The sequence below is a fragment of the Leptonychotes weddellii genome, chromosome 13 (assembly GCF_054177405.1).
Source record: "Leptonychotes weddellii isolate Sample4059 chromosome 13, ASM5417740v2, whole genome shotgun sequence".
NCBI lineage: Eukaryota > Metazoa > Chordata > Mammalia > Carnivora > Phocidae > Leptonychotes > Leptonychotes weddellii.
This window is the reverse complement of record NC_138381.1, coordinates 18,861,360-18,884,266: the sequence shown is the minus strand read 5'-3', so window position 1 is coordinate 18,884,266 and position 22,907 is coordinate 18,861,360. Positions and strand designations below refer to the sequence as shown.

The window sequence follows — 22,907 nt, the reverse complement described above, 5'->3', positions numbered from 1 at the left end:
AAATGTAGGCTTCTCCTTTTCCACTAGCCTGTTCATATCATCCTTCTTCTGTTGCTTTACAGAACAAAGGTACTGTCATCTTCCCTGAATACTATGGTACTTTACTCTGGCATATAAAAAAGTGAATGACAGAAAGTGAATGACTAGTGATTGGGTAATAAATCCTTACCAAGTCATGTCGTCCATTCTTTGCTTTCAATAAAATTTAAGGATCTACCTTAGTTGTCAGCTGATAGGTCATTAAAAATAGTTTTTGATTATAGGTCACTATGTAATTTGTGGTATATAACACAAAAGAATTCAAGGCATTTAATGAAAGTCCTGGAATTACACTCTTTTCATTTTAACCCATTTATTTATGCAAACATTTTCTCAGTGCTTACATTCATAAAAATGCCAAGTAGGAGTAGACAATAGTAAGTGCTATCTCATTTTATTAGTATTACCAATACACAGTTAAATGAGTTTTAATTGTTAGAAGCATGGACTCTGGAACCAGTTTGCACTGGTTTGAAGCTGAGCTTTGCTATTACCTATGTTTAACCTCGAGAAAATTACTTCATCTCTCTGGACTTCCATTTTCTTTCTGCAAAATGGAGATAGTAGTACTACCTACTTCACGAGGTTATTGGGAGGATCAAATGAACCGATATATGTAAGTTGTTTATAAAGTTCCTGGCACAAAATAAGTGCTATCTAATTTTTGCTAATAATAAAAGGTGTGTTATTTTCAATAAGTTTGCTTTTATATTTAGTAGTTATATAACATAAATATATTTTTTACTTTGATCATGTAATAATAATTTAATCTGTACACACATATATTTTGTAACATTTAGATACTTAAGGTCACAGGAAATAAAATGGATTTTTAAAATTAAGCACGTATTTTTTCAAAGAAGAATGACAGGGTGATTAATAAAAGAATAAAAGAATTCAAACCATAAAATATATTCTATTAGGACTAAATTATATGAGGGGAAAAAAGTAAGAATGTGGGAGCAAGGAGAAAATCAATGATGTAAATTTCTGACTGTTAGAGGTTGTATGTATTTTGAAATTGATAGTTATGGTAGGTTTCCAGTTATTATGGTATTCAGAGTTTATTGGGTATGTTTACAAGAATGATATAACACTTTTTTTAAGTGTCAATATTTAGAGTGCTGAAATTTGCACCCTCTTAATCTTATGAAAAATTTTAATATCAATTTAAAACTGTGCAAGGCAAAGTACAGTTTTACAAAATTCTTTTGGGGGGTATGAAGACCACTCCTCCAACAAACCCGGTGTCCATTTTCTTATACTCTTGTCTATGGAGTTTAGACTATTTTCACAGTGCCTCAGGCAGCTAGATTGAGAATGTTCACCAGCTGTTGAAAAGGTTTTAAATCTCTATTTGAGTTTGTTAGGGCTTTACATGCTTCAGAAAACCTTTCCAGTATTTACTAAACAGTACCTTTACTACTGATAATAAGTTTTATAAGTTTACTACATGACTTGTTTACAAATGTTGCCTGCCCAAAATGTTGTGCTGCGTGGAAAGAGAGATACAAAAGAGTCACTTTTTTGTGAGTACCTTTCTCTGAGACTATGGATGAGACTGTATCTTTTCCTCTAACAGGATGCTAGGCAGAGCTCCCACCCTAGATGGGATGTCTAGATCAGAGCTTTTGTCCCATGTTTTTTGCAGTGGAAAGGGAAAATGGACAAGATGCAAGAAGGAGACTTAGCCTGTGAAACACACAGCAGAATGTGTAGCTTCCCAACTACAGTCCCTGCCAACCGTTGATTTATCCAACTGATCTGAAGCAGTAATCCTTCTCTTGTTTTGATTTCTCCTGCTGTGGAGAATAAAGTTTGACCATAGATTCAAAATTGACAGGTGGCTGGAAAGACCACCATTCTCACCATCTGCACCAATGATCCTGTCCATTAATATGCGTAATTGTGAATTTCAGTTCTCTAATTCAGTAGAGAAAACATTAAGGAATACAGTCAAAAATGTAATTTTATTTTGACTTTCTTCATGTTTTTTTTTTTCTCCTCTGATTGAGAGGTTTATATCTGGCCAATATAAAATTTTACATGTTTTTTTTTTTTTTAAAGATTTTGTTTATTTATTTGAGAGAGAGAGAATGAGAGAGACAGAGCATAAGAGGGGGGAGGGTCAGAGGGAGAAGCAGACTCCCTGCCGAGCAGGGAGCCCGATGCGGGACTCGATCCCGGGACTCCAGGATCATGACCTGAGCCGAAGGCAGTCGCCCAACCAACTGAGCCACCCAGGCGCCCAAAATTTTACATGTTTTTATGTACCAATATCTTTTACTTGTATGAAATCATTTAGCAAAAGCTAAAACTTAAGGAATTTGTGAAATGATATACATTGAATTAATGTACATACATTTACAAAATATGTGTATGTTATGTTACCATTTATTCCTAGGCTGGTTACCTATAGGCAGTGAGTGACTCCTCTGATTTCTCCTAGCTCTTTCCAAATTTACCTATTGTAGGTCTCATTCTGCAGGTATTTGTAGGTGGTCCACTGGAAAGAATTCATTTAAGGTAAAGCATTCATTGCTGATAAATGTGAGCGTATTATAATTCTAGGGAAATGTATTTTTAATTTACAAAAAGTCCTTAATAATTCACAGAAGTAACTCAAACGGAGAAATATAAATCATCAGGTTAAGATTCACTGGAGATGAGGGGATAGAGGGGAATGTGTATGTATGACTAGCCACAGAGACCTCAAACCATACTTTATAGGGAATGATCCATTCTGATGATGAAAATACTTACAAAAATTTTTAATTGCATTTAGGGGCAATTTTTTTTCCCCTAACAGAATATGCTAGCACACACTCCTGCCAGTGAGTTAGGAAACCTTTAGTAGAAATGACAAATTGAACTAAAAAACTTGTTAAAATAGAATAAATACAAGCAAGTAACACTTACTCTTGCAGAGGAGAACATATACAGCCACAAGCATGGTTATAACCACGGATATAATTTGAAGATGCAGGATATGCTGGAAAATCCACACTGTTAGCTAAGGGATTTAAAAAAAAATAAAATGAAGCCTATTCCACACAAAGATGAAAAATTATGTTTCAAGTAGCATATTTTTAAAAATGTATGATACAGCATTTAATTTAGTTATCATCAGCACTGATATTAGTTTTATACATGTATATATACATGTTTGTACACATGCATATGTACACAGACCAAAACTGAGAAAATACCAGTATGAGCACTACCGTCCTCTCAAATTTTCTCATGCCATTATCGCTAAAGATGCTGTTACCTTTTACATACAAGAAAAAGTATTAAAAATATCATTTAATTACTTTCTGAGATTTGAAGCAAAAGAAGAAATCACAAAGGAAAAGACTATTCCATGAGGGTAGTGGGTTTATAGATTTTTTTTTTGGGTGATCATTATTTATTTTTTTATTTATTATTTTTTAAAGATTAGATCCTTTTTAATCTACTTATTTTTTAAGTTTTTATTTGAATTCCAGTTAGTTAACATACAGTGGAATATTAGTTTCGGGTGTACAATATATGTGATTCAACATTTACGTACAACATGTTCATCATTTTCTATTTATATTTATTTATTTATTTATTTTTTAAAAGATTTTATTTATTTATTTGACAGAGAGAGGCAGTGAGAGAGGGAACACAAGCAGGGGGAGTGGGAGAGGGAGAAGCAGGCTCCCCGTGGAGCAGGGAGCCCGATGTGGGGCTCAATCCCAGGACCCTGGGACCATGACCTGAGCCGAAGGCAGACGCTTAACGACTGAGCCACCCAGGCACCGCCATGTTCATCATTTTCTAAATAAAATATTTGACATGGTTATTTTGTCTACCAATAAAGAGAGTTTAAATGCTCTTTTCTGCCGGAGCACATGGTGGCCTAGTTGGTTAAGCATCCAGCTCAGGTCGTGATCTCAGGGTCCTGGGATCGAGCCCTGGGTGGGGCTCCATGTCCAGCATGGAGTCAGCTTGGGATTTTTCTCTCCCCTCCCCCTGCCCTCTCTCTGTAATATAAATAAATGCATCTTTTAAAAAAAAATGCTCTTTTCTGCCAATTCCCTGTATCTAATTCAAAGCATAATTAAAAATCAGTAGTGTTTGTTTTAGGAATTATGCAGCATAACTATATTGTATGTGAATGTAAAAGGGAGGTGATTTGATTATGATTGTTCATGATAATTATATAGACTCTAAAAATATTTTTAAAAATATATTTTTTTTTCTGTGCAACAGAGCCTATTGTGTTGGCATAGCGGTACCGCCAGAGGTGATTTTAACATATTTTTTCTCTGTTAAAATATGGAGATTATCCTTGCCTTTCTTTAAAATTTGTTGTTGTTGTTATATTCCACAAACAAGTATGGGTCTTTTGTGAGGCATATGGTATGATAGCACAGATTTTGGAAACTCAGAAGACTTGAGTTTTAATTCTGGTTCAGGTGCATATTAGCTATGTAACTTAATTTCTGTGAACTTTAGTTTCCTCATTGGTGAAATAATGCACACAAAATATTTAGCTCAAAGCAAGCTGCATAGTAAGTTAAACAACAACAAATGGAACATTAAGAAGAAAACTCAGTATTCATCAAAAATTCATTTAAAGAAAACTGCTTAGAGCAGATTTAGTATTGATCACTGGGTGATTGAGTACTACTACTATTTGTTGATTTTAACTTCCATAATTCTTTTTACCTTCCCTCTGACCACTAAAAATGAGATTGAAGTGGTCTGCTTCAAAATACAGAAAATAACAGATCTATAATTCAGACATGCAGTATTTTGTGCTGTAGACGGTGAATAAAATTTTATGTACTCTCATTTAAGGAGACAACTCAGTGACAAGTATGAAACTATAAGAGACACCTACAGAGAAGCGCTGGATCTCAGGCCTTAGGGGCCTGCTGCAATAGAACTGTGTTTAAGTGAGTGCAGTTAGCAGAATGATGATGCAATCTGGACTCTGAAACTTGAGTCCTACAGACAGAGCAGAGCAACTGAAACCTTGTTGGAAAATAACAATTAACAGCACTTAACTGTCCTATCCCCAAGAAGTTTACGATAGAGAAGGCTATTCAGATAGGAATGGTGAGATTAAATTGAAATCTGGAGAAAAACAGGGCTCTAGGCCACTGTCCTACCAAAGTCCCTTCACCAGGAGTTACTGCATTTATCTGAGTCCAAAGATCTTTGTGGTATGAACTGGTATGTTTTAAGTGAATAAAGCAAGTTAGGAAATAATTACACATTTGCATTTTACATAGTGATACATTTTCGGGAGGGCTAAGGATATATCAAAACCTCCAATTTCTAAAAGAAATATAAGCACATTTATATAAAGACTAATCTAATGAAAATTTCTTCCAGAATTTTATCAGTTACTGGATATGCCCATTCTACACAATTCAAATATAACATTATATATCCAAAGATTAACTTTGTGTCTTAGTAGTTTTAAAATACATGCTGTGAGGTTTTTGCCTGCAAGTATCTGTCTATACCCAGGGCTACATGGTATAAGCTGCAAAAAGGCAAGCAAGAGATGCCATCATTATTGACTGATGTAAATGGCACCTCCAGTGTTGGGTAAAAGGTCAGGATTCTTTGTCTATATGATACATATGTTTATTGGTCTCACTAAGTAAATGAAAAAATAAAAATGAATTGAAAACACAGTATCTTCCAAACTGTGGGTTAAAGGAAAACACATTCATTAATGTCTCATACTAATTCCAAAATGTGGGCAAAATGTTTCAACTTACAACTGATAATATCCATATTCCCTTCGTAGTGCTTGAGGTACACTAAGTCGATAAAGTCTCGGGGGGAAATTGAGCCCATGGCAAAACTTTGTGTAATGGTATGACATATGAATGTGTCCTGGAACAAATCAAACCATAAAGATTGCAAAAGTTATTTGATATCTATTCTTTGTATCACTTCCCAAAGAATTTCACTGCATAAGGTTAGCTACTATTTGGAAAAAGCAGGGCTTCGAAGTTACAAGAAGTTATCATCTTGTATTTTCAGTGTTAAAGGAACATTAGATCTATAAGTGCAAGGTAACAAAAGCAAAATTAAACAAGTGGGACTACATCAAACTAAAAAGCTCTTCACAGCAAAGGAAACCATAAATAAAATGAAAAGGCAATGTATAGAATGGGAGAAAGTAATTTGCAAATCATATATCTGGTAAGGAATTAATGTAAGTGCAGAAAATTCAGAATGGAATCTTGTTGTCATCTATTCTTTGAATTTTTATTTTATTTTTTTATTATTTTTTTCAAAGATTTTATTTATTCATTTGACAGAGAGAGACACAGCAAGAGAAGGAACACAAGCAGGGGGAGTGGGAGAGGGAGAAGCAGGCTTCCTGCCAAGCAGGGAGCCCGATGCGGGGCTCGATCCCAGGACCCTGGGATCATGACCTGACCCGAAGGCAGACGCTTAATGACTGAGCCAACCAGGCGCCCCTACTCTTTGAATTTTTAGATGAAGACATTGAAACCTAAGAGATTAAATCACATGCGAAACTAGAGATAAGTACAGAACTAGAACCCATGTTCCTGATTCCCAGGACAGTACTATTTCTACCTGTTCACACTGGCTAGGTAATATATTCTGAAAAATACATTGGTTTAGCACCCTGGTGCCTCAGGTCCTGCCTCTCTGCCTGCACCCTGTCTTGACCTCCCCATGTGGCTCCTGGAGGTGTGCCATGTACTTTTTCCAAGACTTGTGAGTAATAAACTTCTCTATTTCAATTTCTCTTGTGGTCTTTTGTTGAAATGTGGCTCACTATCTGGCACTCTGTGCTCCATTTAACAAATGCCAATTTAACAAAGTTGGAATAGTCCTCCTCTCCCAGGCTGTGACTAAGGATTAATGAACTGCTGTTGATCTCATTTGTCTAGTGTCGGATGTCATGTGTTTGATCACCCCCTATAACCCTAGAGCAGGAATCCCTCCCTCATTAATGGGGGTGAATGAATCAGTTAAAACACATCCCTGGAGATGCATACTATAAACATTCATAGGAAGGTAAAATAATTCTTACAGTGCAATGCTACTCAGAGATATGTAGTATATTGGAAAGGGCATAGAATTTGGAATTAGGAGATCAAGTGTTAAGTGATGGTTCTACCACATATTGGCTGTGGCGTCCCTGGGCAAATCACATAATTGCTCTGAATCTGTTGCTAGGTTTTTTTGATGCCAAATATAGTATTCTTTCCATTATTACAGCTGACTTGCAGTAATAGCAGAAATACATGAAGTATGAATGGAACTGTATAATCAGTCATGAAAGAAACAGTCCAATGTTTGAATTTTCATTTCTGATGGACTATGTTTCTCAAACTGAATGTTTAAATCCCAAGAGGGTAATGGAAAGGTGTTTTTTGTGGATAGGAACTTCAGGACCTTTCTACAAAATGAAACATTTACTTTCCTGGGCTTTTCTACAACCTCTCCCCACTCCCAAGCTTTAAATTCAATTTAATAAATGGAGGCAAAGGTAACCTACAGAATTCTAAGCAAATGATAAGGTGATGGCAGATACGTGGGACATTTGTTTTGATGTGTGGAATGTGGCTTGGAGACACAAAGGACCAAAGACCTGGAATTTTACAAAAGTAATTGTTTGTGAAAATCATAAAAGTTTGCTTTATGACTCAATTTTTCAAAACAGCTTATTGAGGGGCATCTGGGTGGCTCAGTTGGTTAAGCATCTGCCTTTGGCTCAGATCATGATCTTGGGTTCCTGGGATCGAGCCCCATTTTGGGCTCCTTGCTCAGTGGGGACTCTGCTTCTCCCTCTCCCTCTGCTCCTCCCCACCACTCGTGCTCTCTCTCTCTGGCTCAAATAAATAAATAAAATCTTAAAAAAAAAAAGAACATCTTATTGAGGTATAATGTACATACCACAAAGTATAGCAGTCTTTTTTTTTTAAAGATTTTATTTATTTATTTGAGAGACAGAGAATAAGAGAGAGAGCACATGAGAGGAGGGAGGTTCAGAGGGAGAAGCAGACTCCCCGTTGAGCAGGGAGCCTGATGTGGGACTCGATCCTGGGACTCCAGGATCATGACCTGAGCTGAAGGCAGTTGCTTAACCAACTGAGTCACCCAGGTGCCCCAAAGTATAGCAGTCTTAATAAATAAGAGGTCTATAGTGTGCTGCCCTAATTCTCTCTTAAATTCAGTCTTTTCTCTCACCTCTATGACTTCTTAAACTTTCTACTCTAATTACTTGTATTTTTCTTTTCTCTTTGTTTTTATTCTCCCCCTTCATCTATTTAATTGAGATAATATATTTGAAAGCAAGTCTAAAACTACAACCATCTATATAACATTATTCCATACTGTATCCTTACTCTTAAAAAAAGTTACATGCTGTTTGCTCTTAAGTCCCTACAGTATGTGTTTGCATTATTCCTGTTATTTAATGTATTATAACTAAGATAAATCTACTGACTTCCTAGCAACAAGGCATGCCTAATCTTTTTTTCCACCTAATGGAGGAGGTGAATACATAAAGTTCAAACCCCTCAAGACAAAAGACACACACCTGCAAGAGCTAGCTAGATTCAGAATGTGCTAAGTCTTTACAACAGAATCAAGCTAATCGGAATTAAACTTTTGACTAATTAAGAGGGAAGTTTTAAGACTTTTATGAAGATTTCAATTCTAGCCTATAAAATATGAAGTGTCTATATCATACTGTCTACATCACACAGGTTTAATATACTTAAATCATAATAAAACTAAAAATATATTGATACAGTAAAAGTCCAATATCATACAGCAAATTACCGAATCAATCTTGTGTACCATATTATACACTTTCAATGATTTATCCCATGCAACTCTGTTTTCAGGTTTGTAGAGGAAATCAGACAGTTTAGTTATTGATTCTGGAATTATTCCTTCAACACGATATCTGCAGTTAACAAAACAGAAAAAAATCAAAATTTAACAAGTTTCGTCTAAGCTCAAAATATAATGCTATTATAGTATAAAGTAGGTTAATTTAGCAAATAACAGGAAAGAACATTTGAAAGTAATATCAGCAATTCAAAACACTAATTTCAATTGGAAGTAGCCAGGTTTATTTAAATAAGCACTGCAATAACTAAGTTATTTCAAAATGTATTTTTCTACAAATCTTGTTTATACTGTTCTATAGTTGTCTTTTTAGAGGGGGCTACTTTCTTTTAGGATTTTTCTAAAATCTTTTTCATAAATATTTACCTGCCATATTTATCATAAGCCAAATGTAATTGATGAGAAGTTTGTGTGGTTACACATTCAGTATCTTTTTTTTTTTTTTTTTAAGATTTTATTTATTTGACAGAGAGAGAGACACAGCGAGAGAGGGAACATAAGCAGGGGGAGTGGGAGAAGGAGAAGCAGGCTTCCTGCTGAACAGGGAGCCCGATGCGGGGCTCGATCCCAGGACCCTGGGATCATGACCTGAGCCGAAGGCAGACGCTTAATGACTGAGCCACCCAGGCGCCCCGTAGCCCTAGTTCTTAATTTAAGGATGTAATGTGTCTAAAGCAGTGGTCAGCAAATTTTTCAGGCCAGATGGTAAATAATTCAGGCTTTGCAGGCCACATGATCTATGTTGCAACTATTCAACTTTGCTAGGGTAGCAGTAAAGTAGACATAGACAATATATAATGAATGAGCATGTCTGTGTTATAACTGAACCTTATTCATAGACAGTGATTTTTGAATTTCATTTATTTTTAACATGTCAGGATTTGGGCAAGTAACTAACCTTTGCGTTTGTCCATCACTTAAATTAGATGTGGTTATCCATCAATGGAATTAAGACAAGATGAGTAAACTGGATTAAAACTCACTATTTAGGAGAAGGTTGTTGAATAAAAATGAAGTCTGAATAATATTGGCTGTACTCTTCTCCCTGTTAATGATTCTTTCCAAACTGAGGGGATAGTTTTAAGTAAAATCAAAATTAAAAAAAAAAAAAACCTCTAAAAAGTTAAAAGTCCTGGGAGAAGTGAGATAAAAACCAAATACTATTAGTCTAAATAATTGTCGTATTTATGAATGGTTCTTCCTCTAAAACTTTGTTTTTATGATTTGGCAAATAAATAAGGAATTCATTAGACTATTTCTTTGTACGTTAATTTCTGTTTAAAAGCTCAGTTAGTCCTTAATTTTCTTTATGAGATATCCTCAAATTTCCTTACTATGTAATGTTTCCTTCCTTCAGATTTACAAAGTTTTTAAGAGTTCATTATTAAGCTCTGAATAAGATAGTGAGAAAACAACCTGGATAATTATCAGGTCCTGTGAAAAAGAAGTCAGATATAATACAGTTAAAATTTTTTTTTTTTTTTTAAATTTAACAGAGATAGCATAAGTAGGCAGAGCGGCAGACAGAGGGAGAGGGAGAAGCAGGCTCTCCACCGAGCAGGGAGCCCGATGCAGGGCTCGATCCCAGGACCCTGGGATCATGACCTGAGCCGAAGGCAGATGCTTAACCGACTGAGCCACCCAGGCACCCCAATACAGTTAAAATTTAAGTACAAAACTATGAAGGGATTTGTATATGCTACCATGGATTTTTTTTTATTAATCTGTTCTCTCTCTTTAATTATACTATAAACTTTGAGGATAAAACATTTTTTTTAAAAGATTTTATTTATTTTGACAGAGAGAAAGAGAGAGTACAAGCAGGGGGAGTGGCAGGCAGAGGGAGAGGGAGAAGCAGGCTCCCTCAGCAGGGAGCCCGATGCGGGACTCGATCCCAGGACTCTGGGATCATGACCTGAGCCGAAGGCAGACGCTTAACCGTCTGAGCCACCCAGGCGCCCCGTGGATAAAACCTTTTTGTATTTCTAACTAATATATACAGATCTTGATTTATGATGAGGTTACACTGAGATAAACCATCATAAGTCAAGAGTATCTTAAATTGAAAACGCATTTAATACACCGAACTAACATCATAGCTTAGCCTCGCCTGCGGTAATCTGACACAAAGCCTATTTTATAAGAAAGTGTTGACTATCTCATGTGATTTAGGGAACGGTCCCTAATATACATATAAGTTTATCAATATTTGAGGATTTGTGATTTTTCCCTATCTACTATTTAGGACAGGGTTTGGCAACCTATGGTCTATAGGTCAATCTAGCCTACTTCCTGTTTTTGTAATTAGTTTTACTGAAACACAGCCATACTTATTCATCAATGTATTGTCTGTCTACTAATGTTAGTGCCCTTGTGCTGTAATGGCATGAACATTTATTGTCTATTTATGTACTGTGTTTCTATGCTATAATGACAGAGCTAAGTAGTTGTAACAGAGACCACAGCAGCTACAAAGCCTAAAATATTTACTTACTCTCTACCCCTGGTTTAGGCTGTCTACTCAGTGGCTGATTTGTTTATTTTCCAGTCATTTGTAAAGGTGAGAAAAGTATAAGTTACAGGTATTATATGACTACAAGGCAGAAATTATTTATTTTGCTTTTTGGAAGATTATAAAACATAGTTAAAGTGGTGTCTTGGGCAGAGGGTAGGCTACTAGTCAGAAATTACCTTATCTTAATTCACTAATTGGAGGTCTATTAGAGTTAGTGGCTTTTAAAAATATGTAAACATCAAGCCTCTCTGAAAACACAAAACATTTATGTGTCTTGAGTACTTGAGCCTATCACTCAATGAGCAATTTAGTATCTACTGTGTTCAAGGCTCTTCAGAGAGATCAATTTTGTCATACTTGAATCTAAGAACTATATTCTTATATCTATTGATCGTTAAGATGAACAGTTCACTAGATATTTTACTATGATCTATAATAAAGCTTTGTTCTCATTATACGTGAAGTGATCTCAGGTCAAATTAAAAATATTTTAACTATTTTCTCTTGTCTTTTACAGTTTCTGACAAACTTTAGCTGGTATATGGAATAACTGATAGATTGGAATACATTGTTACACTTTTTACAGACCATACATTTCATGAAGCTTTCAGGCTGCAATGGAAACCCTTTAATATGTGTGGATTTGTATCAACACACTAATTTTAATGTTTCCAAGTCACTTTATAGCCTTTTATGATTTTTGTGAATGAATGCCAAAAGAGTAACTAGAAGGATGAGGGGGGGAGTGTCTATTTTGGCACACTAGAATGGCAAACTTGGGGAAGCATCTGTAAGATGATAAAATAGTCACAGGCTTTTAGTGATCATATTTTTGTCATATCCTATGTGATATTAGAGTTGGGGGTGGGACTTCCAGAGTAGCTGTGTGCGGATTTTAGTAAACCCTCCTCCATAGTGAAATAACTGATGAAATTACTTTAAGAAACAACAATTTAAATTCCCTAGAAAATGACCTAAGGACATTCAGGAAATGGAGAACCATTCATTCAAAAAAACCTACTAAATCTAGGTAAGAAAAGAATCTGTAAGTCACCAACCCTTATCTGTACCGATTGAGCCACAATCAGCTTCTAGGCAACACCTCCTCACCCCTGAAAGCCAAAGAGGACCTCCCTCTCCCCACTAATTCCCAGTCTGAGCTATGGTTTCATCCTAGGAGGGGTGGGATACTGACATCTCTCATTCTTGCACCCCCCAGCTCATGCTGCATACTCTATGCCCAGCAGGCACTGCTGAGAAGACTGGGGTTTCATTATCCCCACTCAGAGTTTACTGATAGGGTGAACTCTGTCCAATGCAGTAAATACTGGGGCTTATTTCCCCTACCCCCTACAAGAGGGGCAAGCTGAAGTCATGGTACCATTTCTCCCCAATGCCACCCTCACATGCCCTTCCTCCTCATGGATGGAGGTGTCACTCAGCTCCAGTAATAGTGCATAGGTTCTGCTCAGGGGCAAAGGCAAGACGAAGAAAATGGATTTCATTTGGAACAAAATGTGGAGAAATTTTTGAAAAAAAATACTTTGTTAGTGAACAATTAGAAGAATTATGTGGAACTAATGCAAAAGCACAAGAAGACCAGCCAGAAATAGGGAGAGATACAGTTAGATGAACAACATAAGATCATGCTCATCTCTGGCAGGGGGGTTCGGGTGTGGAAGGCTGTGTATATGCAGTAGACTGCCCTGGCTCAGAGCAAGTAGAGTGGATATCTTATGTTGCACCTATTCAAGATATTAGAATGGAGGTATGAGGATGCTTTTACTCAGAGCCATCAGAGCAGATGCACTAGGATGCCCCTATTAGAGTAATTAGAATGGATGTACTAGGATACCCCTACTCAGAGCAATCAGAGTGGATGTATGGGCTGCCCCTATTTAGAGCAATCAGAGTGCACGTACTAGGCTGCTCCTACCTAGAGAAGAGGGGGTGTACTTGGCTGCCCCTACTCAGAGCAATCAGATTAGATGTACTAGGCTGCCTCTATGCAGAACAATCAGAGTGTATACACTAGGATGTCCCTACTCAGAGCATTCTGATTGGATGTATCAGGCTGCCACTACTATGGAGTAATCAGAGTTAATGTGAAAGACTGCCCACTCAGAATAATTATACTGGATGTACCAGACTGCTCCTATTCAGGAATAATCATACTAGATGTACTAGGCTGCCCCTACTCAGAACAATCATATTGGATGTACTAGGCTGCTCCTCACAGAAGCATTCAATGCAAGATAAGGGTTGGTGACTTACAAGCATTTTCCAAACTGAAAACTTCAACAAAGAGCTGAAGTCTTACTGGCTTAAGAGACTGAAATATAACATCTGGCACATAATATATTCTGACCACCTTAAAATAAAATCATACTCTTTGCTGCTGTTCTGGAAGAATGTCTGTATGCCCATGACTGTTCCCTCTGAGGAGTGATTGGTTACAGAACTTCCAAGCTAGCTGTCCCTGGCTAAGTGCAGGACAAAATCATAAAACTGCTGAATTGTGAAAACAGTCTGTAAGCCATACACAGATCTAACTGTAAAGGGTAAAAATTTTACTAGTTTGGGGGTCTTAAGCACAACTTGTGACCCCTCCTATAGGCTAAAAGATAAAAACAAGGAAAAAAGTGATTTTGATAACATATGATGATCTATTTGCATTAATGTGATATCATGAGCAATGAATGAACAACTCTTAAGAATAAGATTAAAAATGTCAGCACAATTTCTCAGTGTAGTTATATTTGAAATAACAGGATCCTCAAAAGTATCCTCAAAAGCAGCTTTCAGAAAACATTACATATATCAGCAAGAGAAGTAAACTGGGGAAATAAACTTTATTTTTTAGTGGTTCATTTAATGGAAAGGTGAAATGTTTGAAAGGCCACAAAATACTACTGTGATCAAGAAAATACCAATCTGCTCTTATAGTAATTATTTCCTGAGGTAGAAATTTCCTATCTTAATGAATTATTCACTTGAAAGACTTTTTTTCCTGATTGTCTTTGTTTGAAAATGATTAGGTGGTACATAACTGCTCTAATTTATTAATATCACATTTCAACCCAGTGACTTTATAATTAATTTCTATTTCCTGATCACTAACAAGCAATGTTATAGCTAATGAAGCAGCACTGAATTCTAGATACATCAATGCCACTGAATTCAAAACAACTATCAAAAGGAAATTGTACTCACAGATTTCCATGGAATTTTTTAGAAGCCTTGCTGGAAACAGTTATCTTTTTCTCAAAGGGGAATAAAAATCCAGAAATAAATTAGCTGTCAGATACAGAAAAAAAATAAAAATAAATACAAACAAACAAAAAGTAAAAATATATTTTTTGGTTATAAAAATATTTTTAGAAGTCTTTTTGAATCACTTCTCATTAAAAAATAAACTCTTGAAACATATTTAACTTGTTTTCTTACTGAAGTCTTAACCACTTTCCAGCCTGATGTGTCTTGACTGTATTCTAAAACTTCTTGAGCAGTTTCTTGGGCAAGTGCCTTATAGTCCATCTACCTGCAAAGTTGTAAAAACAGACAACTGGTAAGAATATAACTATACAAAACAATTTTTAAATGCTGTATTACATTTTAATACTATTTCTACAGTATCTGTTACATAGTAATGAACAATAGCTACTTATTTTTTGTTAAGTTTTTACTTAATAATTGCTAAGTGTGTGAATGCATGAATTCCTTCTTCCTTCTTCATAATCTTTCAAATGAGAAAATGTGTACAGTACAAAGAGCAGGCTTTGGACTCAAAGAGACCTGGGTCAAATCCTGTCTCTGCCACTAGTTGTGAACCACATTATTTAATATTTCCATTTTTCCATTTTCTGGGATAATAACTAACTCTGTAGAATTAATGTGAGGATTAAATGAGATAATGCATTTAAATGTTCTCGCCTGTTGCCTGGGACATAATAGTTATTCAGTAAATCATTAATATTTCCAATAGCTTAATCATGCTTCCTTTCTCTTGTAAAGCATCATAATCTGTTGATCATGTGTTCTTGGGAATTAGTCTTTTTAAAGTGAGGGCAATGGCACTAAATGATCTGACATTTGGCTTCCTCTCCAAAGGCAACTCCTACCTGTCTTCTCTTCCACCTCAGCTCCAATCATATTGACCTGGCTGTTCCTCAAATACAACCAAGCATCTTCCTACCTCAGGATCTTTGTACTTGCTATTCATACTCTGCTTGTAACATTCTTTCCAAATGTGGATGACAGATTCCTCTTCATTGGTGTCTTTGTTTAAATGTTTCCTCTTGAGACAGGATCAAGTTCAAATCAATTCAATATGAACATATTTACGGAACCTTACTAGTGATTAGGTACTGTGGTAGGTGTGGCAAAAACAGTTGAGTAAGATACTATTTCCATTCTGAATGGGTTCAAGAAACTGGAGTCTCATTGGTCCTTTGGTTCATTATCTAGTTTTCAGTTAGGGTGGCTGTATGGTGGAAAGAATATGACAACACACAGCTGGATTCAAATCCTAACTTTGCCACTCACCACATACTATATTATTTTGAATAAATTGCTCAACCTTTGAACTTCAATTTTTACATGTATAGATTGGGGATGTTAATACCTATCTCATGGGGTCATTATAAGGATTAAGTGAGTTAATAAATGCAAAAGTGATTGAAACAGTGTGGGACCCCTTCTTGATGATCAGAAACATTAGTTTCTTTTCTTGAAATGACACATTTAAATCTACCTTTTAAAAAACTCTCCAAAGAGCTGCCTCAATAAAACTTCTTAAAGTTTAATTACCAGAACCATGTCTTAATTAGCTCACTTAAAGCTCTAGGTTGGATCATAAATCCACTTTCTTTTTTTTTTTTTAAAGATTTTATTTATTTATTTGACAGAGAGAGACACAGTAAGAGAGGGCACACAGCAGGGGAGTGGGAGAGGGAGAAGCAGGCTTCCCGCCAAGCAGGGAGCCCGATGTGGGGCCGATCCCAGGACCCTGGGATCATGACCTGAGCCGAAGGCAGATGCTTAACCGACTGAGCCACTCAGGCGCCCCATAAATCCACTTTCTCTTGTTTAGTTCTCCAGCAAGGCATAACACCTAGTTGACATCTATATTTGAAAAGCTTTAGAAAACCATTACAACTCCTTTTTCCTAGTAGACTTTTGGTTTCCTTACCTTTCCTAATAGATCTAGTCCAGAATTTTAATAATTATTGGGACTCTTCTCCAAATCCTTGTGGAGATCTCCATATCTCTTAACCTGTGAAGGAACAAAGTAGAATTATTTTGATCCATGAATTAAGTCAATATATTTGATCACTTCCTTTACATTTTCTCCGTGTCCTTTGTTTTTACTTTATGTCCTCCTTAGGAAACATTTGGTATATATGCCCAGGATGAAAGAAAAAGGCAGTAAGAGAAATGTTAATAATTGTGTTTATGAAAAGAACCTTTAAGAAATTATCTTAAAGAAGGACAGGTTAAAAAAACATTCAGTGGAATGTAAATAAAGATGTCTAACTTTTTTAGCTCATGCCATTAACAGTCCTTGGCTAGTCCCTGACCTGTGCTTGTCCCAGCACATATAACTCAGTTCTTTATTTCCAATCAGCAACATACTTGATATTGAGTGATCTAGAAAAGGCACCAATTATTGGAACATAGCACTAGAGTATAAATTCCTGCAGGGACTTCTACTCATTTTCAAATCACTAGCACTCACTGCCACAACAAATGTGTTTAATTGAGCCACTTAACTGAATTTTATAGCTTGTGGACTTTTTCATTTGCTAAGAAAAAAGGAAAGGCTAGTTTAGTGGGCCAGGGAGGGTGAAAAGAGAACAAAGAGCAAGCCTACAGTCGCATTACCTGGTGATGTAACATCGGATGAACTGGAACATATTCAGGTAGAGTAATGGTCAAGGATATCTTCACCCAGAGGGTCAGTGGAAAATAAACATAAACCAATATTGAGATGGCATCTTTTTTTGATACACCACTTGGTTGAAACTGGATTCTTCGCACCTCATATCCTGTCCCAGCCTCGTAGACAGAGTCACACATGTTGTTAGTGGGTCTTTACATCGGTTTGGATAATCTCCCTTTTTCTGGGCTGCCTGACTGGGTCCCCAAATCCGTGCTGGGTCACTGCCATTCTTCCCTGGGAATCAAGGTCCCCAAGGAATTTGTTAAATCCCATCCCTGGCCAAACTCCCTCCTCCAATCCCGCATCTGCTCGGACGGAGTGTGAGGGGCCGGCAGCCAGACCAGAAAGGCCGGGCGCAGGGAGGGGATGTGGAAGGCACTGAGAAGAGAGGGAAGGATGTGGTCTGGGGAGCTCCAACCCCGGGTGGAGGTGGCGTCTTATCCTGGGAGGGGGTGCTCTGAAAGCCGAGAGGCCGAAGTCAAAACGGCAGCCGTCAGCGCCCCCGAGTTTCCTTCCCCACCTCATCCCCTCACACACTCCCGGGGAGCCCGCAGAGGGAAGCTCAGCCTGTCGTCAGCGCCGAGTGGCCCCAAAGAGCGGTGACGGAGGTGGGGAGGGCGTGCGGGGCAGCGACGCAGATGCAGTCCGGAGACACCCTCCCAACCTCCACCCCAGAAAAATGAGGAGGGAGAAACTACATTTCCCAGCATGGAGTGCTACCAAACGCCCCGCAGCACCCCCTTTCCCCGGCGGCCCCCGCCCCTCGCCCCGCTGCCCCAGGGGCCGAGCGCCACGCATGCGCACCGCAAGCCAGCGCCATGTTGGATCAGTTTGAAAGCGAGCGCGGGCGTCGCGCTCCGCTGTGACGGCGGAGCAGGCTTCGAGCAAGCGGAGCCTGAGGCGGGGCCGTGTCCGGGTCGGGGATACTTTGTCGCGTCTTCCGTCCGGTAACAGGCGCGGACTTGTGGTGGAGAGTTGTGGACGTGTGCATTTTTATCTCTTTTGGAGGCTTGGTCGGTGAGTTCGGCAGGAAAAGGTGGTGTATTTTCAAGAGGCGCCCCATCCTTTGACAGCCCGAGGGAAAGGCTAGACAAAGAGTGGCGTGGAGGGAAGAGGAAGATGTCTCCTGAGGGAAGGCGCGAGCGGACATACCCCGTAGGAAGAGAACATCTTTATCGGGAGGCTCCCGAGAGGGGGAGGGTCCCGGACGAGACGGAGGGTCTTTTGAGACTCGAGGCGTCAATTGAAGAGGGCGAGGCGGGAGGGGGCTTGGGCTTTAGGGGCCGTCACCTCGGAAGAACTCCGTCCGCCCACGGGGGAGCCCACGCTTGCTGCCTAATAAATGGTTTCTGGGTGGAAGTACCTAACTGAAGCCTGTGTCTGTTACTGCCGGGGGTGCTGCAATCCCGAAGGGGGTGTTTCCTAGGTAAGGGCGGAAGGGTTGAACCCCGACGCGTGGGGTGGGGAAAAGATGCTCTCGTGCAGGGGCGCCAGCGATCTTTGCTTTCCGGCTTCATTAATTATTCTCTTTCTGTTGTAGAATAAACAAGTAAATGTTCGGTTTCAAAACATAAATCACAGAGCTGTTGTTTCTAGGAAGTTGTTCCTTTCCTGTGAGCTGTACCCATTGTTTATTTAACACTGAACATTCTGTTTTTGAATCAAAGGTAGTTGAAATTTTTTGCCGTTCGTTTAACATTTTATTCTTCGGAATGATGGATTTCCTTTTGGCTATAGGAACGGAAGTGTTTACGGAAGAAATGGTGAGATGCATTGGATTTGTTTCCAAATAATCCTATGGAGGGAGTGGAGAGAAGTGGGTGGATAAAAGTTGGGGTATATTGGTAATGGTTTGAAGAAGGATGATGGGTGCATAGGGTTTTATTAAACCATTCGTTCTACTTTGGTATACTTTTGGAAGCTTTCCACAATAAAAATTCATTGTGGATTTTCTTTCTGCCTCCTGTGAATTAAAATAGATGTTATTACCCACTTACTGAGAACTGTAATCCAACAGCTTTATCTTTTAGGGATTTGTTTTTGTTTTTAAAATAAGATTGGTGACCTGTACTGTGTTGGAATAAGGGAGAAAATGTTTGGTCAAGCAGTTATTCACTTGAGAAAATTTAGACATCATTAGTGAAAGGGGTAAAGAAAGAGCAAAGCTGACTTAGTCTAGCCATTCTTCAGAGATTTACCAACATCACAGCATTCAGGGAAATCAAAGAGGCTCAATAACCGTTATCCTGTGTTCTGCTGCTGCTTCCACTGACTGCTGTCAGCTCTCTTGCCAAGGCAGTGCATGCTCTAAAGCTGAGGCAGGAAGATGTTTTACTCTGTCTTGAAATGGAAAACTTTCAGTATTTTAAAGTCAAATTTGATAGTTATTAAGATTACATTAAAAGTTACATTAAAAGTTGTTATAACTTAAACATTCCCAAAATTATAGCCCAAAGTTAAACGTATTAACTTTATAACATTATAGGGTGTATTAAGTCCTAGACATTAACATTAATTTTTCATTTTTAATACAGAAGATCCATTTCCACTGATTTAATTTTTTAAAAGAATGTCACATCATGTACTGAAGTCTTGTTATTTTTTAGTTTTTCAAATGTAGATCCTATTACTATCTTAAGGTAGACAGGAATTCTCTCAATTTTAGTAATGGAAAATCGGTAAGATGAATATGTTGTCAATTATCTAAGTCCCTTTTAAAAGAGAGGGTGAATCTGTTTAACATAAGTGGAAATGGTAAGGATACTGCCATAAATGGTGAGAAAATGATTAGCAGTGTTGTTTTAGGAAAAGAGCATTTTGCTAGCTCAGTAAACTTGGTAGTTTATTTCTTTATACTAAATATTATAAATTATTTTGTTCTTGAGTTTTCCTGGGGGAAAGGGTTGGCTAAAGTTACATATTGGCATTTACAACATTGAAAGTGGATATTCTTTTCTGTTGTTTCTTCTTGTTTCTAATACCTCATTTGATGCCTTTAAAAATTTATTGAGCACCTACTATCTGTGATGCATGATAGTAGGCTTATGAAATGAAAAATATTCTGTATAGGAGAATGTTAGGTATTGTGATGTCATAGACTCTGTCCCCATAAGAAAGACCGTACCTCAGTAGTTTTTAGGGCTTAAAAATAGTGAGGACTCTTCCCCAAGTACTATTCTCAGATAATTATGTATACAAAATTTCAGGAACATAGTAGGTACTCAATAAATGTTTCTAAATCAATGATGAAGGAATTCAAGGTAATTACAGTAATAGAAAATCTATAATGTGCATTGCCTTAAAAGGATGATAGAAATGGATTTTATTCTTTAAAGAAGATTATAAAAAGTTTACATGTTTAGTAATTTCTCTCTGTATGGCTGTTATTCCTTTTAATGGAACTCTAACCTGTTGTTTTTGTATTACAGTTTTTAAGAGAAGTGAATAGAAATAAACCATTTTGAGGAAGCCATGGCAAAATCAATTACAAAACACAGAGTTTGTTCTCGGCAATCTTCAGTATCTTCTCTGTTAGCAAGCTGCAGCCTGAGTGGTAGTAATTCCTCTAACTCTGATGGCTCTTTTCAGTATAAGGATAAACTGTATAGTTCTGCATCTCAGGCTCTACAGGCCTATATTGATGATTTTGATTTAAGCCAAATGTATCCGGGTGCAAGCACTGGAAAGATTAACATTGAAAGATGTTCCGCTAATATACCAGAATTCTCCAACTATATTTATAAACCAAAGAATGGTATGCTTTTATTTTTTATTTTTATTTATTTATTTATTTATTTAGTCTACTGATTTAAAGCATTTGAGAGATGTAGCCTTGAAAAACTAGACACTTTTTTTTGTTGTTGTTCCTTTGGGGTAAAAATGACTTTATAATATTGAGGTCTTGGTATTTTTCTTAAATGATTCTGTAATTCTCTGGATCTCAGGAATTTTCAGCCAAAAGCTTCTTGTGACCTTGGAGGGAAGGTGATGAATGTAACTAATAACAGCAGGTGGTTGATCCTAAACCCTTAAGCCATTTTATTATAGCATAATGGAAACAGCATTGACTTGGTGGTTCTAGGTTTCATTAACTAGCTTAATGACTTTAAACAAACTTGTCTTTCTGAATTTATACTTGATTAATCCCAATTGACAGAATAAGACTCTATTAGTCTTCCTGATCTGTATTCTGTGGGACAATAATATGTTAAGAGTTTTTCCTTGATAAGGCTTCCACAAAGACAAGTTTGGAAAATGCATCTGTTGATAACCCAGGTAACACTTTACTAAGTACTTATGGAATGGCCCTAGTATGGAAAAAATTTGCATTCAACTCTTAGAAGTATGTGGGCATTGTATTCCGGAAGAGTATTAGAACAGATGTTCTCTTTGTGTTAATGCTGTTGCAGGTTTAGTAGGCAGAAAGCAAACTATTTTTCCACCTAGTTTATTAGCATATTTTTCTCCTAAATTGCAGCCAGTGTTGAGTGACCAATATTAATGTGAGTGTATTAGTGCATCAGGTATGTCTAGATGAAAAAAGTTGAAGAAACAGTAAATTAAAGAAAAGGGAAAATTTAAGAGTTTGAGAGAAAAGTGTAGAACTTAGTTAAAGTAAATTGGAGAGATGGGAGGAAAAAGCACATTGCATTTCATCAACCTATACCTTTTATACTTTCAATCAAAGTTTTAGTGAAGATAAAGGGAAGCAGCAAGAATGATTCTTAAATTCTTAATTCTGTTTACTGTTGACTATTATGAAGTATTGTTATATGTAATAGGAAAATAAACAGAACTATGCTTTGTTTTTCAGCTTTTGAAAATCTTGATCCCAAAAAATGCTCCTCTTCATCCTGTAGAAGAAAGACTGTTAATGACATAGACTCCATTAGCCTAACAACTGATGATCTATTAAAACTTCCAGCAGATGGATCATTTTCTTTAACTTGCATTGGATCAAGTCACCAAATTAGCAAGAAAAATAAGAAATGCATTCGAAGACTGAGTTCCTCGGATACTGAAAAGAATCAAAATTTTCGAGAACCTTCCACTCCCATGTGCAAAGATAACTTAGTTACTCCTGTTGTATACACAAATATAAATGGAAAGCAACGTGGTAGGCTAAAAAAAACAAAACTTGTGAATAAGACTAATAAGTGGGTTTCTGAACCATCTTTATCATTTTCCAAGAAGTTGTCTTTCAAAGACAGTTCAGAACACAAACTTGAAAAGAATTATCCAAGATGGCTCACTAGCCAGAAATCTGACCTTAATGTTTCAGGAATAACTAGTCTACCTGATTTCACATACCCAGTCTGGCTCCACCATCAAGACTTGCTACCTGATACAAATAGTCAAAGGATTTCTAAAATATTTAAAGAAGATCATTGTTCCCCTGGACATAGTTACCAGGCACAAAGAACTTCTCGACTTATGAATAAATTAGATAGTTTTGAATATTCTTTTGAACCCTCAAACATTTCAGACTCCTTGAGTGATGATAAAGGATTAGTTAATGAATAT

General features: G+C 37.2%; 2 protein-coding genes across 4 annotated transcripts in view; one reads left to right on the top strand and one right to left on the bottom strand.

The window, feature by feature from the left end:
• STARD6 (StAR related lipid transfer domain containing 6) overlaps positions 1-18,125 on the bottom strand; it is a 22,859-nt gene extending 4,734 nt beyond the window's left edge. Inside the window, exons 1-7 of the mRNA XM_006732184.3 lie at positions 17,327-18,125; positions 16,635-16,718; positions 14,891-14,984; positions 14,657-14,706; positions 8,857-8,983; positions 5,805-5,922; positions 2,959-3,052 (exon numbers count right to left, since the gene is read on the bottom strand). Of these exons, the coding sequence (XP_006732247.2) occupies positions 2,959-3,052; positions 5,805-5,922; positions 8,857-8,983; positions 14,657-14,706; positions 14,891-14,980 (479 nt within the window). The 5' untranslated portion in view covers positions 14,981-14,984; positions 16,635-16,718; positions 17,327-18,125. The remainder of the gene's footprint in view (positions 1-2,958; positions 3,053-5,804; positions 5,923-8,856; positions 8,984-14,656; positions 14,707-14,890; positions 14,985-16,634; positions 16,719-17,326) is intronic.
• A 56-nt stretch (positions 18,126-18,181) lies between these two features.
• Positions 18,182-22,907, top strand: part of C13H18orf54 (chromosome 13 C18orf54 homolog) — a 15,415-nt gene continuing 10,689 nt past the window's right edge. For 2 of the 3 annotated variants that reach the window (XM_081801190.1, XM_081801188.1), the window contains exons 1-4: positions 18,182-18,401; positions 19,052-19,147; positions 20,813-21,138; positions 22,198-22,500. In XM_081801190.1, coding sequence (XP_081657316.1) covers positions 20,856-21,138; positions 22,198-22,500 — 586 coding nt within the window. In that variant the 5' untranslated portion in view covers positions 18,182-18,401; positions 19,052-19,147; positions 20,813-20,855. Of the gene's footprint in view, positions 18,402-18,667; positions 18,811-19,051; positions 19,148-20,812; positions 21,139-22,197; positions 22,501-22,907 lie in introns of those variants that run through there. The other variant, XM_081801189.1, reaches the window with a different exon arrangement.